The following is a 19097-nucleotide window of genomic DNA, read 5'->3' on the forward strand; positions in this document are numbered from 1 at the left end:
CCACTGTGCTGGTCAGACCTCCACTACTGTCCAGCTCATCGTCACTCAGTGAAAAGTGGAAACATTCAGCCCCAGAATCTGGTTGATTGTGCAAGGCTATGACTGAGACAGTTCCTATTTCCTGGCTGTTTTGTTCAATCATTTTTTTCTCATTCCATGATGTTTTAAAAGAGATTATGCATTCCCTTTCAGTAGAAGGGCATTCCATAAATGTTTGAATCTGTTTCGCCTATACTGTCGGATTGTCTGTTGTCAGACCATATAAGGTTAGGATTAGAGCTCAGCTATCTGGATTTGGACAGCTCACAATGTTCCTTGTCTTGTAATTGCAATGATCTACAAATAGACTCAATCCAGGAATTATGGCTAGATAGTGGCTAAGGCGTTGCATCTCCAACAAAAACGTCAGTTTCATATCAGATCGCACATAGATTCTAGATCAAATACTACTATTTAAACAACAACGTCAACAGACTCCAGGCATGCACTTTGATACTGATGTGTGTGTGTTCGTGTGTGTTAACAGCTCAGAGCGCATGCTGTGGACATGAATGGGAACCAGGTGGAGAACCCCATTGACCTTTACATCTATGTCATTGATATGAATGACAACCGGCCAGAGTTCCAGAACCAGGTTTACAACGGCTCTGTGGCGGAGGGATCCAAACCAGGTAAGAGGAACTCGACCAAGCCACATGGTCTGCATGAAGCCTGCATGATACAAAGTATTAGCAGATCAGTTTGGATTATATTTGTTTCAAAGGAGTCTGTGTAGCCTACATTGCTCAAATGGATTATTAAGAGATCACGCATTGTAGATTTTAACAGTGTAAGTGTTCAGGGAACAGTTGTGTGCAGTTTAAAGGCGAGATGAGTTTTGCACTTGCACTCAAGTCATGGTTGAAGTAAACTTGCACTCATGTCATGGTTGAAGGAACACTTGTTTAACAATGAGTCTCTGAGGAGAAATGTTAGATTTTATTGTGTCCAGACAATGTTGAACTGCAAAGTGAATCTCAAGAGTGCTAGTAAACACTGTGAGAGAGGAGAAAATGTGTGGCTGAGCGTCTGTTTGTGTGTGGTTTTTCTCACCGGAGCGTGGATCTATTTTATACCGAGCATCTCTAATTAGCCAAAGCAACTAGACAAATCCCAAGAGGGACTTTCTTCTCCTCTGTTTCTGAAAATGTAATAAATATATAAATAAATCTAGGGAACAGAAGGACAAAGTTTGTTTTGGGGTTACAAGAATGTCACAACGCTTTTGTGTTTAAAAAATGTAGGTTGAAAAGCTAATTGACTAGACTCATTAATAATTGCTGTCAAGAATGTGCACAAACCACAAAGAATTTCTGGGTTCTTCCCCTTTGTTCTCTTAGATGTGATGAAATTTAAGGAAGGAAGACACTATGTTAAACTACACTTGACTAATTGGCTGCTTGCGACAGTATGAGGATAGACTAAATGCCCTGTTTATTTCACATTGCATTGAGGACTGGAAGTCCTAACCTGAATGGCCCACTACTGTTTGTATTGTCAGTACTGTCGGCCCTTGCGTGGTAAGGGGATGGAATGATTTGAGTTCCAAGGCCATGTTCTGTATCTGTAGAACATGGCCCTATCTGTATCTGTGGACCCACATTTTCAAAGGTCCCTATCTTGTTACTGCTAATGAAACAAGAGACAGGAAAATCTCAGTTCTCACATGACCTACACTCTGGGTGAAAGAGGCATTACTGGGTATTTTATTACTCAAAAGCCAGTGGGACTGTGTTCATATGGGTGAAAGAATGATTTGGTGTGTCATTCCCTGAGCCAATTACAATTTTTCACACGTGGTAAATAAAAAGGAGGCTTTGAAAGAGTTAGCTATTCCTAGTATTTAATAACACCATACACTTATCTTACCAACCTGCTTGTCCCTGACCGCATTAGTGAAGTGCCCAAAGCATTTCCAGAAATTATTGGGTAGCCAAACAGAAATACAAAGCCATTGTCAATTATGAATTTCTAAATAATTGACTGTGAATTCAGTGATTAAAAACATGTATGCATTTCTGTGATCAATGACTGCCTAAACCATAAAGCCAACAATGCCTATAAATATACATTTGACCTCAAACTTTGTGCTGGGATGTTAATAATATGTTAATGACTGGAAATAAATAAACTCCGCTTGGGGAGTGGCATTAACGTGAAGTGCATTCACACATTTAATTAAATGTATTTTCGCTGGTAAATATATAAATAGTTTGTTTTCTAAATGTAAACTGTAGTAATGTGCAAATGACAACTCTCAACGCCTCCTTCGGATACTTCCACAACCTGCTCCCACTGTGTGGCAAACTATGCAAAATGAGATGGCAAAAATAAAAAAAGAATGCATAGGCCCGATTTGTTTGAAAATACCCTGTCAAGATAGAGCTGAAAGTGTCCTTGTAGAACTTGTTCAATCCACTCATGGATGAAAGCATCCACAGAGGGAGACCTAGAGGGAGCCGGCCTTATCACCATCACCAGATGCAATGCTGGGTATCAAATCAATCTATCAGCACCACTCAGTTGGACATGACATGTTTGCTATTCACTGCTGCAGGCCTACACCCATCAGGACACACAAGGAGCACCTCATTCAATTTGATTGGTCTTAAATGTATGAACTCTCACAATTATAATACGGACAGACTAATCCAATCTGATCTAATTCATGTCTTATTGAGATCAGATGAGGAACTAATTCAATTTCATAGGGAGTCATGACCCGGGTATTCTGGGATAAATTCCCTGGAAAATCCATCTGTCAAAGAGCATGGTTGATGGACCTATTTCAGACCATGAAACAAAATGAACACTGACAGCACACCATTTATTTAGGATTTAGATATTATAAAAACCTATTGTAAAAAAATAGGTTGTGCTCCATTATAAAACAGATTAGGATTAGAGAGTCTTAAAGTATCTACCCCAAGTGTACAGTATTCTCTGGAATGTTCGACCTTACTTTTCCTGTTGTACTTGATCCTATTTCTTCTATACCCCTTTCAAAAGCCATAGAAAGATCAAAACAGCCGACTGAGTGATTTCTCAAACACTCAATTTGGGGGATTTAAGAGTTTCGGTTGCCTCCTGGCTTGGGGGGCTAATTAGAACCAGACATGTACCACTCAGGAGGAGAGGGATGAAGCCACAAAGGGGCTCAGCAACACAAGGATGTCTCAATCAGTGTAATGGACCCTGAGGGTGTGAACTACCCATTCTGGGCTGTGAGGACCATGGAGCTGACTGAGTTAGATCTCTCAGAACTATCTTGTAGTGGGAGCAACAAGCCATATATAGAGATGGACTTTGGGGCCAAATTCCTCTCTGACTGTGCACAGCCACCTGGAAGTAAAAATGATTTATCTCTGCATGTACATGTAGATTCTGTACCTGCTCATGTTTATGACTTGATTAAAGATACTTTGGAGAATACAAGTTAGATCTTGTCGGCATTTGCCATCTTGCTTGTGGAAAGTGTAGGGTAAGTGGAAGACAGCCATATATGTTACACAATGACAAGAACATCTTAGTTGTTTGGGGAGTTGTTGAAATTGAAAGTTGAAATTTAAAAAAAACAATACGTGTGAATATAGAAACCATATAGAAAACATACATTACGCACTCCGGTTTCACCTCCAGGAAGTGCCCCCGTTAGTTACATGTTCTAAATCTTAGTGGGGTCATTTAAAGACCTCAGACTGCGCTGAGGTGTGAACGCTGTCAGATTTGAGGGCCATTTTCTGCTACCTTGTTTTGATTGTTTCCCTGCGGGGCTCTGCAGGGTTGTGTATGAGGAGTGGGTGGAGTTGAAGTGCCATCTGTTTGGGGGCCCACAGTGCCATTAGAGTCAGCTCTGTCCCCTTTGTCACTGTGTCCCCCTGAGACACAGTGTGGCTGCCACCCCTCCCTCCCTCCTTTCTCACATCAGTCCTCTGTCGTTCTACTAATTCCATTTCTTCAATCCCTATCCTCCTTTCTCAAACAACAGCTATCATCTTTCTGTACCCTCCTTTGCTGGACATTTTCCCGCTTTTTCTCCTTGAGTGCCACCCTCAACACTTCCTTTTGCCTTTCTTTTTAGTGCTCTTGGTCTGCCCTTTGTTCTCTCTATTCTTCCCACCTTCCCCTTTTGTCCCAGCCCATGTATTCCCATACAGTCTTTCCACATCAGTGTTTGCATTTCTGTTTCCCGTTGTCCTCCTCCACTCCTTTTCTCACCTCTCCTCCCCTCACCTTCTTGCTCCCTGTCGCTTGCAATTGGAAGGCAGGTGTGAATCATAAATGTTTAGCTTCTAGAATCTAGATAAACCCCATTGGTAAGCTCAACTCCCCCAGGTGTCTATGTGACCAAACGACAAACATGCCTGCTTGCTGCCATTGAAATGTTCAGCTCCATTGGTTTTTGGTGGAAAAGCTATTAGGATTTTGAATCCGTTTTCAAATTAAAAAGGAATTAAATGGGCTCAGAGGTTAACCCTTTCAGGCATGGGCACCTTCCTGGACCAAGAGCAGCCTAAGCGTATTAGGAATTCCTCTTATTGAAATTAAAGGTGGCAGAGTTGACACACGATTCACCACATCACGTCTCTTTTTCCCCTGACGGTTTGAAAGGTTGTTCAAATATTAACACTCTCCTCTGGAATAGAGGTAATTGTTTTTCTTCTCTCTCTCTCTCCGTCTTTTTTTCTGTCCTTGGGCAAAGTGACAAATCCTTCTTTGAAACTTAATGAAGTTTGAAATAGAATTCTCAGCTACAATTATCCCATCGATGCGGGCTGTCATGGGAATGATGGTGCAATCTCTGCCCAATTATGAGAGGCAGCCGAAGAGACACCTGTAACCACACAGACCCACAGGGTGTCTCTGGTTACTACCCATCTCCAATTCAATATGTTTCTACTTAATGTAGAAAACATTCTAAACATAAACTATGAGTCTGTACTTCAGGGCCAGGGTAGAGCCTCAAATGTGTAGTTAGCCACATTCTTAACTCACTGACACCCTTGCCTCTAACTGCTTCCCACTCTCCTGTCTCTCACCTCTCATAAAGTTATTTTCTACCTCCCCTCAAAAGCAGTGTCCCTCAACCGCCTGCTCCATCCTACAGTGGCATGTCTGTGCTCCAGGCTTCTCTCTCCTCCCCTGTCCCTGTAAACTGACAATAGCACTGCTCTCCCCCAGCAGCCCTCGCAGCAGCCTCTAAATGGCCGCCTGATGGAGAGTGACATTTTCCCTGCACCAGGGAAAGGAACAAGGTGATCTGTCCTTTTCCTGCACAGAGTGCTCCTAATTGCCTGGTCACATTTGTGAGCCTGGCTGACAATCTCTTACAAATCAATAATTCTGCTCAGGGAGATGGTGACACAGCCTCTCACCGTGCACACACCCACACACACACACACACACACACACAACCACCCTTTACACAGACGCAGACACACTCACAGACGTTCACACATACAACCATCTTAAATGGCTGCGTTTACCCATGTTACCAAGACAAATAGCTGGAGAGCAGGAGAGCATTAAGGGCAGCAGTGTAGCAGCTGAAGGGTGAAATAATGGATGGTGGAAATGGCAGAAGATGCGGTGGCGCTCATTACTAAATGGACTGGGAGAGAGAACAGAGGTCAGGCAGGGCAGAGCAGAGCAGGCAGGGTTTAGGGCTCTGTCAGAGAGCTTGTGTCGAGTGCTCATGTTGCTCTTTCAGTGAGTCTCTGCAGCAGTGCACAGATATAATGGATGCACATTTGAAAAAGTTGAAACATCCGTGGGTTCGTACCTCCGGAACGATGGGATTTTCACGTCTCTTCCTTGAGCTTGAATGGATCCCAAGGGGCGGCGTGGCTGTTTGCAGAAACAAACTGTATATTCAATGAAGTACACTGGGGGTTGGCACATGTGTTAGGGTGTGCCTGTACGTGTGAAAACACCTCTCCATGTTTCAAGTATAAAAATACTAACTATGTGGCCCTACCTCCTGTGCCTTGGCAGGCTCGTCAGTGATGCAGGTCACAGCCAACGACTCTGACGACTACACCACGGCTAACGGGATGGTGCGTTACAGAATCCTGTCCCAGACACCCCACACCCCCATCCCCAACATGTTCACCATCAACAGTGAGACAGGCGACATCGTAACCGTGGCAGCGGGCCTGGACAGAGAGGTAAGTGTCCCAGTGAGGAGGAGTGCCATCTCGTCTTTAAATGGTTCTGATCACACACTTCAAACTGCCATTTCCATTGAGATGCATTCATTTCGCTGAAGCTTTTATCCATTGCGACGTACAATTAGACCATCATTGAATCATTCTAATGGTCTGTGGATTTTCTTTACAATGTTCTGACACTAATACAGTCTTCCACCAGGGGAATTGTGAAGTTTTGTGGTTCAGTGTGTCACTTCTCTTGGAAGTGGATGCCAGCTCCAAAGACCTTAAATGAATAGTTGTTCCTCAACCCTAGAGTTAGCTGTAAAGTTCCAACACAAATACCAACACAGTTACTCTCGTCATGGGAATACTTCCTATTTAATTCCACTGTCATTTACGTTTCACCTCCTACAGGGACCCATTTTATTGCTAAATAGGGGGGCTACAAAAGGTCATTTCTGTTTATCCCAGAATGCATCAGTAAGCTGCTAGCAGTTTGTCATTAGTCCAATTGGCTTGTAGTATTTCTTTGTATACACAGACGTTGCCTTTGAGTTCCAAAACCCCTGTGTAGCCAAGTCAAGCTACTAAAAGATTGTAAAGGACTGCAGAACATATGCCGAATACTAGTCACAATCATGTTGCTCCTGAATAAAGTGAACATACACACACAGAATATGTTGAATGGAGGGAACTTTATATATTTCTCTTCCAGTAGATTTTGTAGAGTGTTCTGTTTGGAGCCTTGACAAGAAACTAGGTAATGCAGGCCAGCACAGCGTTCCCCTTTGGAGAAGGCAGCCCCAGCAGCTGAAGTGACTGAAGTAAACCTCATTAATCTAGACCCAGCAGTAGGCCAGTCCCTCCCCCACCTGCCCATGGTCCTCCCTCAAAAACTGGGGCACACCTGGGTGTTCACCCACCTGCAGTCAAGGTCACACAAACACACACACACACCAACACACACACATAGTATGTGCAATGCACATAATGCACAGCACCACATATGCTACAGTAAACAGTTGCATAGCAAATTAATCGACTTCATCAGTGAAGTTGATGTCTAATTGGAATGTAGTCACCAGGGGTTAAAGGAGGGCCCCCTCCTGCCAGGACCAATATCGAGTCACTCAGCACTGATCACTCCTGAATACTGTGGAAGAAATTTAGATTTCCTGTGTGCTTACATTATTCACTAATCAAGAGAACTAGTCATTGGATACTAGTTAGTATGTTCGCATGTAAGCTTGCTATTAATAAGAGTAGATAGTAGTGTGTATGTGTCAGGGTTAATAGATGTTCGAGGTCAGGAGTCAGAAGTTCTGGGTAAATGTTCCTTGTCATGACTACAAGGAGAGCTCCAACTATGAACTCTCTAGTCTGAGTGGTCATGTGTTGGGAGCTGTGAATCTCTTTCTCTGAGACTGTTGTAACGTCATTACTGCCTGACTGTCACTATCTATGTTTACATTCTTGTGCCCTATAAAAGATGGTCCTCCGGCCTTCAGAGCCGAGAGAGACATGATTGATACCTAAGCCTGGTGTTGTGTTGCATTTATTGTCAGAGGTCTGGTTTTCTCTCCCAATCTGCAGATTGATAATCCTTATTAAAATCCAGACCTCAACTGAACTTTGTCACTCCGTTTATGAAGAGACGGACAAAACACTTTCTTCATCAATACCTATTAGCCTCCCCGACCCTTGACCTCAGAGGGCTGACCTCACCTATCTTTTGAACCCAACATTACTGCATGTTTCAGCAAACAGGTGAACATGCAGGGCTAAACTGTCTGTGTTGTCAGCAGTGCTCCCTAGACTGATACACATATATATTTACTGCTGGCACAAAACTATCACCTGACAAACCATAGACAGGGGGCATGTAGCAGGTAGCAAAAAGGAGGCAAATTCATGAAGAAATTCCTTCCTGGTTGGGACAGAAAATAAAGTGAGATTGAGTGTGACTGCTAGCTATGAGTGTGAAGGGTGTGTAAAGCCTTGTCCTCAGGTGGCTGGGTATGGCACAGCTGGCATGGGCGGTGTCCATGGCCTCTCTCGAAGCAAGTTCAAGTTCAAGTCTTTTATTTGTCAGGTGCACAGAGCAACACAAGGTTAGACTGGGCACTGAAATTCTTAAGACAAGACAACGCAAGCACTTGGCATAACATAACATATAAGTACACAGAACAAATTTACATCTATGCTGAGCTTAGATAAGTGAACTTCCTAAATATACAGATAGCAATAAATAAACAACTATACTAACCCTAACACTAAAACTTCCTAAATTACAGATAACAATAAATAGTACGCTATACTAACCCTAATACACAAAAAAAAAAAAAAAAAAAAAACCTGTTACAACCCGAAAAAAAAACTAATCTAACCTAAATGGAGTACAGTGCAGTAGTGCAAATTTACAGATCAGTGACTTTGTCAATGACCAAACAGGAGCCTGGTGGCGAGGTACAGTAGTGCAATGTTACTGAAAGAGCAACCAGTAGCTGAAAGTGACAGTGTATAAGTGACTAGTGTGCAGTAAAAATGTCCATATCAGTGTCCATTGAGAAGCCTGATGACCCTAGGGTAGAAACTGTTGTCCAGTCTGCGTGTGCGCGACCGGATGCTGCGGTAACGCCTGCCAGAAGGCAACGGGGTAAAGAGACTGAAGGATGGGTGGGAACAGTCTCTTAGAATCCTGCTGGCTTTCCTAAGGCAACGTGTGTGGTAGGTGTCCTGTAGGGCTGGGAGCTTCCTGCCGATGATGAACTCAGCAGAACGGACCACACTTCGTAGGGCCTTGCGGTCCCGGTCTGTGCAGCTCCCATACCACACTGTGATACAACCAGTCAGAATGCTTTCTATAGTGCATCTGTAAAAGTTAGTAAGGATGACTGAGTCCATACCAAACTTCTTCAGTCTCCTCAGGAAGAAGAGGCGCTTACGGGCCGTTTTGACCACCTTGTCCGTGTGAACAGACCAGGTGAGGTCATTGCTGATGTTCACCCCGAGGAACTTGAAGCAGCTGACCTTCTCCACTTCCGATCCATTGATGAATAGGGGTGCATGCTCCTCCTCCTGCCGCCTCCTAAAGTCCACAATCATCTCCTTGGTCTTGCTGATGTTAAGAGAGAGGTTGTTGTCCTGACACCATGATGTCAGGGTGTCAACCTCCTCTCTGTAGGCTGACTCGTCACTGTCAGAGATGAGGCCCACGATGGTTGTGTCGTCAGCAAACTTAACGAGGAGGTTGGAGCTGTGCGTAGCCGCACAGTCGTGGGTGAACAAGGAGAACAGGAGAGGGCTGAGCACACAGCCCTGGGGGGTGCCTGTGTTGGTGATCAGTACAGATGAAGTGCGGTCACCGATTCTCACCACCTGTGGCCTCCCCGTCAGGAAGTGGAAGATCCACTTGCAGAGGGAGGTGCTTAGTCCCAGGTCCACAAGCTTGGAGACCAGTCTGGAGGGGATGATGGTGTTGAATGCAGAGCTGTAGTCAATGAACAGCATCCTCACATATGTATTCCCCTTGTCCAGGTGGGAGAGAGCGGTGTGCATGGTCAGAGCGATGGCATCGTCTGTAGACCTATTGGACCGGTATGCAAACTGCATAGGGTCCAGTGTGGGGGGCAGCGAGGAGCAGATGAATGATTTGACTAGCCGCTCGAAGCACTTCATGATGATAGAGGTCAGTGCTATTGGGCGATAGTCATTCAGACATGTGACCTTGGTGTTCTTGGGCACAGGGATGATGGTGGTCCTCTTGAAGCAGGTGGGGAGTACAGACAGGTTAAGGGAGAGGTTGAAGATGTCACTGAAGACCCCTGCCAGCTGGTCAGCGCAGCCCCTAAGGGCCCTACCTGATATGCCGTCTGGGCCAGGTGCCTTGCGAGGGTTGATCTTCTTAAAGCATAGCCTCACCTCAGCTACAGTTAGTGTAGGCACACCACTGGCTTGGCCTTCAGGTAGCTCCACTGCAGGGGGTTCACTGTCCCTCTCAAAGCGAGCGTAGAAGGAGTTCAGCTCGTCTGGCAGTAGGACAGAAGACTGGCTGGACTGGCAGTTAAGTTGTTTCTCATTACCCAAGGATGCAGCCCTCCTGGGGCCTGGATGGGCATGGCTAGGCTTGGTGCTGTGTTCCAGCTTGTGCCATCTGTGGTTTAAACTGTCTTTGTCTGCTAAGGCCCAATTGCTGGACAACACAGAGTCTCTGAGCACCCACAGACTGGCCCTCCAGGTACTTGTGGTTGCCTGGCATAGCATCCGGTACCACGCCCACCAGGGAGCCGCAGTGAACTTGACCTTATGTTGATGTGTTTGTTTAGTTGTTAGTTGTTTAGTGTTTTCCTATATGTGGTTCTAGGCTTTGAGGCACTGTGTGAACAGCCGTGGATGGAGGGAGGGAGGGAGGGAGGGAGGGAGGGAGGGAGGGAGGGAGGGAGGGAGGGAGGGAGGGAGGGAGGGAGGGAGGGAGGGAGGGAGGGAGGGAGGGAGGGAGGGAGGGAGGGAGAGAGAGGGAGGGAGAGAGGGAGGGAGGGAGGGAGGGAGTCTTGGGATGCATGTGAGTGTCTGGCTGTTTGAGGAAAATTGTAAGCGACAGGGTAATCACTGTGGTCAGTATGAGACTGACAGGCCGGAACACAAACGACAGAACAAATACGGAAAGTGCTAGTTCACTATAGCATTCACACTCTGCATATTTTTCACGTTCTGTCTGGCTTTGTATAATACACAAACAAAACCCGAAAACATGAATGCTCTGGTCCAATTAATTCCAAATCACAAATGTTTGTGTACGAAATCTTTTCATTTTGTGGTCAAGGACAGCCTGGCCCTTTTTGCCTCCAAGGGCACAATCTTCTACAAACACGCATGCTTGGTCCTGCATTCCAAATTGCAACCAATGGACAGCTATTTTAGCAGCGTCTGTCCTTTCAGCTAGAACAGTGGAACCTTTTTCTCTTTCTCAATTGTCCCGGGGGAGGTAAACCACCTCATTTGGTCTTTCTGAAACGGATCTCAATGTACAGCTGTGGATCTGAAGAGTGAAGGTGCTCCTCTGGCTCCGGATGCTTTTCAAGCCCTCAGATTAAAGTCTGTGGTCTTTGGGTTGTGGGAAAATTGGTGCTGTTGTTCTGTCCTGAGAGGGTTTCCTTCTTCTCTGTGCTGGCCTCTAATCTTCCAAAGAGAGGTGTGCTCAGCACAGCTACAGAACTCATTAGAGAATCCTTTACTGGCTTGTTAGGACGAGGCTGTCCGTGCCAGTTGGTGCTTGCGTTCTCGCTTGGCGGAGCATGATCCAGTGTGTGTGCAGTAGATGGGACATAAACTCACAACTACACTCATGTGAGAAATGAAGTGCTTCGGGGCTGGACGCCTCATTTCCCCGACCGTGTAAGAGTGACACCTGGCGTCATGCTCTCCTCCCCTCTTCATACAGCACCACACACACACACAGACACACAACATTCTCTGAAATGGCTGGACCTTAGGTTAGTATTCAAGAGAGGGACATATTAATGGTTGGGTCTATTTACTGCAGTACTCTGAGATGAGTATTGATATTTCATTATAGATCTAATAAAGGGCAGCCTGCATTGAGTTTTCAATAATATAGCTTGTCAGGGACATATTAACTTGAACATACATTCATAATGTCCCTGCAAGTGACCTGAAGTGACTTTCCTTCAGTCCAAGTACTTTGCTTCTATGGTTCATCTGATATGACTGAGCAGAGATGGATAGAAAGGGAGGCAGGAAGAGAAAGTCCTTAGTTGATCCTGATCGAGGGTTGTCTTGGGGAAAGCGAGGATGAGCAACATCCTGTGCTGTCCCCCAGGATGTTACCTGGCGAGGTCCGCAGTGCAAACACCCATCCAGTGACGGCAGGGTTTGTAGATGGTTTGTAGGAGCCATTTTGTGCTGAATCCAACAGCAGACTCTACACACTGACCTGTCCTTGACGGCCAGGCTTTGCTCCAACACAATGGAGGGTTTAGCCAAATGAAATTAATGGAAGCATAGAGAAGCAGAGGCTCTGAGAGGCTTAGGCTGAGAGAGAGAGAGAGAGAGAGAGAGAGAGAGAGAGAGAGAGAGAGAGAGAGAGAGAGAGAGAGAGAGAACAGGGGTGGAGGAAGAAAGAGCTGGAACTCTTTGGCCGGGCTCAGGCTGGAGGTGGCTGGGGACATGTTGAACTTTCAGCACCATGGACAGCACCAAACTGAGATCATGTGGACAGCATAACCCTATGTGGGTACAAATAGACACACCCATGCAGTCTACATTTCAGATGTATAATTGGGGGGGGGGGGGGAGTATGCCACGTATAGACATGGTTTGCACACTATAAGGAGAACAAAAAGCAGCTTGAATGTTTCTTCTCCCCCCCCCCCCCCCCCCCCATGGATGTATGTGCTGTGGAGAGGCATGTACTGCAGCCCTGCCTCTGGCTACAAGCCCACTTCCTTTTAACTGGACTAAATAATGTCCATTCACTCTCTATGATATTTGCAGCGTCGTGGTTCTTCTTAAAGTGGCAGGGCCTCCATTAAAATGAGTGATGATCAGGGCTGCTCCCAGAGCTGAATGCAGGGACTTTTGGGCTGTAATGGATGAGCCTTTCACTGACGTTCATTGCTCCCTCATTTCACTTCACAGCCCTCACTTGGTGTCTCTGTGCATTTGTGAGTGTGTGTATGTGTGTGTATGTGTGTGTGTATGTGCAAATGTGCATACAAGCATGTGTGTATGCCTGTGTGCCTGTGTGCCTGTGTGCATTCAAACATGCACCTTCTCCCACGTATCCTGCAATGCTATAAAAAAAGAATTTTCATTTGTTCAGTCTTTCAATCTTCCTTTAGTCAGTTAATTCTCACTCTGCTGTTGTGCTGACATAATGATACATACCTCTTTGTTCCGTTTTCCAGAAAGTGTCCCAGTATACTATCATAGTTCAGGCCACCGACATGGAGGGGAACCTGAACTTTGGTCTTTCCAACACGGCCACGGCCCTCATCTCTGTCACAGACATCAACGACAACCCCCCAGAGCTGACCGCTAGGACGGTGAGTGAAGCCCCCTTTAACTGCACACGCACACACACACACACACACTCAGAGGGCAGTCTGGCTCCAGGACATGTGTCCCCCTGACGTGACAGGTGGTAGCCCAGGTAAAGGACTGTCAGCTCCACACAGCAGTAGAGGAGCACCGTCTTCTCCACTCATCCAGAAACTGCACTCTGGTTCCAAGATCCCAACAAGAGAACGAGGAGAAATGTGTCAAGATGACTCCGAAACCACAGCAATAGAAAGACGAAAGGGGACACCGAGAATTGGAGTCAAAGAAACAGAGGCAAAGAGGGTTGGAGCGACATATGGAGGGATGGAGATGGAGGGAGGGCCGAGAGAGATCACAGGCATGCTGTTTGGTGATGAGAGCAGCCCTCCTCCTCCCTTTCTCTGCCAGCAGTCCCTCTGGTGTTCCTGGGTTGTCTGCAGGCATCTGGTCTCACTCTGGCACAGACAGGCTGACAGACAGGAGACAGGCTGACTACAGTTGGCCTACTTTCCTGTTTCCTACTGTGTGTGTGTGTGCGTGTGTGTGTGTTTTTGTGTCCAGTCATCTGCAGAGAGAGGGGTGTGTCGACGTCACACACTGTGGATCAGTGTGCCTGTGGTGGGGCACCATGAGTGTGTGCCAGCGTAGTTCCAGCCTCACGCTCAGATGAGAGTTGCCAGCTAGCAGAACTAGATTTGGCAGAACAAGAATGCAAACAATCCAGTCCTGTCTGTGTGTCTCTTTCTCTGTTTCCATCCATCTGTGTATGTTTTTAGACTTGTCTATGTGGTCTCAGGAAAACAGGGGAACCATCTCAGCTATGCCCCACTCTCTCCGCTCCTAACTCAATGTGCAGGGCAGTATAGTGTTGGGGTGTGAATGGGCCCAGATAGACAACTAGGACATACTGCATTTGTAGCATGAAACGACATCCAAAGACAAGATACAGGAATGTTTGGGCCATTTAGTGTCTATATTCATAAACGTGGGCTTTTGCGGCGAAAGGGCAGGTCTTTTTCGCACACAGCATCACTTGCACACACACATGCACACACTCGCAAACGCATACACTCACCCAGTTTCTGGCAAAGAAAGTCGTTTTATCCAGATGCTGTTTTTCTTTGTCTATCAATCCTTTTTCAATCCTTCCCACACAGCCAACTAGTCTTGGAGCAGTTCAGTAATTATTTGTGTATGACAGACGCTGGGAAGAATGCACATCTCTCTACGGGAGATGGTGAGAAAACATAAGCACGCTAATTAAGTGAAATTGCTTGCGGGGGCGTAAACCAAGCAGATATACAGCTTCTAATTTGAAAAAAGCCAAATGTTTTATTCATTTGGGTACACGGGTATGAATATGAGAGTGTGATGTTCGTCATTATGTGAAAAACAAAAAGACAATGGTACTTGCCACAACTCATTAGTCTGTATTCAGGGTTTGTAAGAATGTCTTCTGTCTCTCCTTGTGTTATCATGATGTTATCTCATCAAGTGTATATCACTACAAAACTCAACTCTAGAGCTATACGAAATAGAGGATTTGAAGCTGAGGTGTGTACGTTTAAATACACACAGCACAGCTCTTGTGTCGTTGTTTATTGCCTCAGACAGGCATGGAGCAGCAATTGCAGTTCTACCGCGACAACATGTGTCTGCTGTCTTTGATGCTGCAAAAAAAAATCTTAACGAAACCTAACGCTGCACAATGTGGCATGTATCTAACGTCACATTGAAATGACAGATAATAGACTAATTTCTGTGGCCAGTGGGGATGACTGTTTTCACGACGAGGGTGTAATGGCCCATTCACACTGATGCATCAAGGCAGCTCCATCTGGTTTGATCCATGTCCTCTCAGAGGCCATTACTGCCCTGGGAGGGAGAACGTCTCCAAAATCTCACATAGGCATATTGTTTTGTTTCTGTATATTACAGTCATGTTCATATTTTGTTAAGTGCTAATGTGGACCCTGGCAGGCTGGCTTCCCATGGCGTCTCAGTCCATGGAGTGATTTACTCATGTCACTGAGAAGGTTAGTGGTCCTCCGCTAGGTTCTCTGCCTCACTGTCCAGATTGTCATCTGTTCTACTTCATGGAACATCCACAACTCTAAATACTATTGTTTTCTGTAGCACCTGTTATGCTCAAGGGTGCGGACTCTTTAGCGAGTTCTCTTATCCTGTTTCTACCAAAATGTTATTCCCTCGCTCCCTTTTACTCTCTCTCTCTCTCTCTCTCTCTCTCTCTCTCTCTCTCTCTCTCACACTCTGTTTGTCCTTCTTTCATGGTTGTCAAACAAGCTTGGATGAGGATGCAAATGAAGTCGAGAAGCCCACACGCCAAAAAGAATGTGCATATTTAATTAGTTATATGCCACATCAATGTGGTGATGTTGGGAGAGAGAAGGTGGAGAGATGCGAGGTGGGGGGACAAAGGAGCTGGGGGGGCGGGTGGGGGGGGGGGGAGATGTTGGATACGGCCCCAGTGCCGTGATGAAGCCATTAGAGTGAATAGCAGCTGGCACACACACCATAAACCAGTTAACGCATCACCAGAGGAAATAGGGATAACTGTCACAATCAAAGCATTGTGTGTCAGTGTCTGTGTGTGGGAATGTGTGTGTGACTGTGTGTGTGTGTGTCTGTTTACATACATATATGTGAGCTTGCGCGTGTTTACCCCTCTTCAGTGGTACTAGATTACCTGTCCTGTGGTTATTATTAGGGTTTTACTTGAGACTCATGAGACACAGGAAAGTAACTAAGACTGAGTCGTTTTAGATTGGAATAATGATAAAGATCATTACCCCAACACAGTTTTTGCCATCAACTTAATTACTGTACTCATTTAAATGAATATTTTAAATGAGTACAGTTTTTTTTATGTGCTGCGCTAGACTTAAATCGGGGAAACTCTTAATTGAACAAATTCATTTGTTTGAATAATGAGCCTCATGCAAACATATATTCAGTAGAATTGGATACAACATTACTGTAACGATAGGAGTGTTCTCTGATACAAATGCATTCTAACCTTTTTTCTCCCTCCCTCCCTCTCTCCCTCCCTCCCTCCCTCCCTCCCTCCCTCCCTCCCTCCCTCCCCCTCCCTCCCTCCCTCCTTCACTGCCTGTAGTTTTCGGGAGAGGTACCTGAGAACAAGGTTAATGTGGTGGTGACCAACCTGACGGTGATTGACAGGGACCAGCCTCACAGCCCTAACTGGAATGCTGTGTACAGGATCATCAACGGAGATCCCTCTGGACACTTCAGCATCCGCACCAACCCCATCAGCAACGACGGCATGGTCACCGTGGTTAAGGTAAGGGGGGGGGAGGGACGACGACCAGGGGGACTGATTTATTTGTGGTTCTTTATTAATCAGTGGCATCACATCTCTCTCTGTATCTTCCACCACATCCCACCCTAGCCGGTGGACTTTGAGATGAACCGGGCCTTTATGCTGTCAGTGGTGGTGTCCAACCAGGCCCATCTGGCCAGTGGGATCCAGTCGTCCCTCCAGTCCACGGCGGGGGTCACCATCTCAGTTCAGGATGTCAACGAGCCCCCTGTGTTTCCCGTCAACCCCAAACTCATCCGCTTCGAGGAGGGCGTTCCAGCAGGCACCACCGTCACCGTGTTTGCTGCCACTGACCCTGACCACTTCATCCATCAGACCGTCAGGTAGGGTCCTGACAACAGCCAGATGCCCTCAAATTGAAATACGCCAGCTACAGACCTTTTCTATAGGACTCATTATATATAATTATTATAATTCATATATTTTTATTATATACACTGGCCATGTACATATGTATATACTGTGTATAAATGCACTCCTACATATAAAATGTGTTTACTAGTGTAAAAGACGTGATCACGCAAGCTTTGTCGGCTTTGCACACACGTGTCAACCACCCGTCACTAGACTCAAACACAGCACCACAGACTCTGCAAGTGCAACCACTACCAGCTACCCCAACCAAAAGCTAGCTTCTGACTGGTGCGATGATCTGTACATATACACACATCTGCTACACCTGACCTCTAAAACCCTGTACACTTCAGAACTTCACACATCTCTGACTAAGCCCAGGAGAGAAACTGAACTTTATGATTTGTCCAGGTTGATCACACACTGGACCATGTCTCCGCTGTGACATTCTAAACTGATCCCGTCAAGGACCAGGGTCCAGTGGTTTCTTTGTTGCCTAGAGACGAGCGTGGAGGGGTCAGTGTGTAATGAGCTGAACTGTGGAGTTGTTCCTCACACTCAGCCCATTCCTCTCAGTCCTAATCGATCCGCTGACTGTGGGCCTGTGCTCCCGGAGCGAGATGGCATGGCGGGCACGCTGCCAGCGCAGCATCGAGCCAGCGTGGCCTTACCGGAGAGAAGTCCCACATCCCCACAGGGTCAAAGGGCATCCCGCCACTCCCTTCCAAGATGCAACATAAATCAATTCCACTTAATGGCAGGGAGACCTTCATTGCAGAATGTTCTAGAATTGAGTGGCAGAAGATAAACCTGGCAAAATTTGAGACACAGGGCTTTTTCTTAATGGATTTAGTCATGCAAACTAAATCTATTATGTTGTTTACTCCTCTGAGATAGAAAACCCTTCTCTCCTGCTTCTCTCTCTCTCTCTCCCTCCCTCCCTCTCTCTCTTTTCTCTCTCTCTCTCTCTCCTCCCTCCCTCCCTCCCCCTCTCTCTCTCTTTCTCCCTCCCTGCCCTCCCTCCCTCCCTCCCTCTCTCTCTCTCTCTCTCTCTCTCTCCCTTTCTTTCTTTCTTTCTTTCTTTCTTCTCTCTCTCTCTCTCTCTCTCTCTCTCTCTCTCTCTCTCTCTCTCTCTCTCTCTCTCTCTCTCTCTCTCTCTCTCTGTTGACCCTATTGTCTATCTCAGTTATTGATGGATGCTCCAAGCTACTGTCTCTTTCAGAGGTAGTCTGGCAGCAGACAGCCTGATCTCCACTGCTTGATTCACTTATTTGACCTCCCATACGCACAACGATAAAACCGTATGTGTGGGTATATTTGTGTGGGTTGGGTCTTTTTCTATGGATGGAGTGGAGAGGGTGGTTAAGCTTGCCAGCTCATTTCTAACATTTGTAAAGTGAGGTCATGAGTGGATGTTGCTCTGCCTCAACAGCTGTGTGGCCTTTCCCATTGGCCAGCTGGGTGTCAGAGGGAGTGAGAGAGCGCCCCTTAGATGGCACAACAGCACAGGGAGGGTTGACACAACCACACACACGTCTACCAGAAAGCCCTGTTTCACCTGCCAACAAACATCCCATCCAGGCTGAATCCTGAGTCTGTTTATGTGGCTGCCTGTGACATTTTGTTGCCGTTTTCTCAGTAATCCCTTCACTCAGTACACAGAAATGCTTTTCTACCACTCCTAACTTCATGGTTTGCGAGGGTGAGAGTGCGTCATTACCGAGAGCCAGATTTAGCTCTGCCATTATTTCCCCCATGTTTCAGTAGCACCTACTAACCTGTGTTAACTTCCGACACATTGTTCTCCTCATCACACCATCCTGTGCACCGGGTTTACACGCACATCTCCTTCTCTCACCTCTCCCTTTTCCCTTCTTCTTTTTATTGTTCTCCGGCACGTTTTCTCTCTCCTCCTCCTCTTTCGCTCCCCCCCTCTGTCCTCATATCTTTCTTCAAGTGTCTAAGCAAGAATATTGACATATACTATCTGTGAATTCGAGTTGAGTACAAGCCAATGCAACATTCTAGCAATTAACCTTTGCACACCTGCTCCACTCTCAGACATAGCACTTCATTTGCAGCACTCACAACTTGTACTCTTCAGTACCAAAATAGTCTCCGATAAGTTGTTT

At 46.1% G+C, this 19097-nt stretch overlaps 1 protein-coding gene across 1 annotated transcript in view; it reads left to right on the plus strand.

Moving 5' to 3' along the window:
• cdh4 (cadherin 4, type 1, R-cadherin (retinal)) overlaps window positions 1-19097 on the plus strand; it is a 116949-nt gene that overhangs the window by 93939 nt on the left and 3913 nt on the right. Inside the window, exons 7-11 of the mRNA XM_047025488.1 lie at window positions 527-671; window positions 6034-6206; window positions 13118-13255; window positions 16387-16572; window positions 16681-16934. Coding sequence (XP_046881444.1) covers window positions 527-671; window positions 6034-6206; window positions 13118-13255; window positions 16387-16572; window positions 16681-16934 — 896 coding nt within the window. The remainder of the gene's footprint in view (window positions 1-526; window positions 672-6033; window positions 6207-13117; window positions 13256-16386; window positions 16573-16680; window positions 16935-19097) is intronic.

The sequence above is a fragment of the Hypomesus transpacificus genome, chromosome 9, assembly GCF_021917145.1.
Source record: "Hypomesus transpacificus isolate Combined female chromosome 9, fHypTra1, whole genome shotgun sequence".
NCBI lineage: Eukaryota > Metazoa > Chordata > Actinopteri > Osmeriformes > Osmeridae > Hypomesus > Hypomesus transpacificus.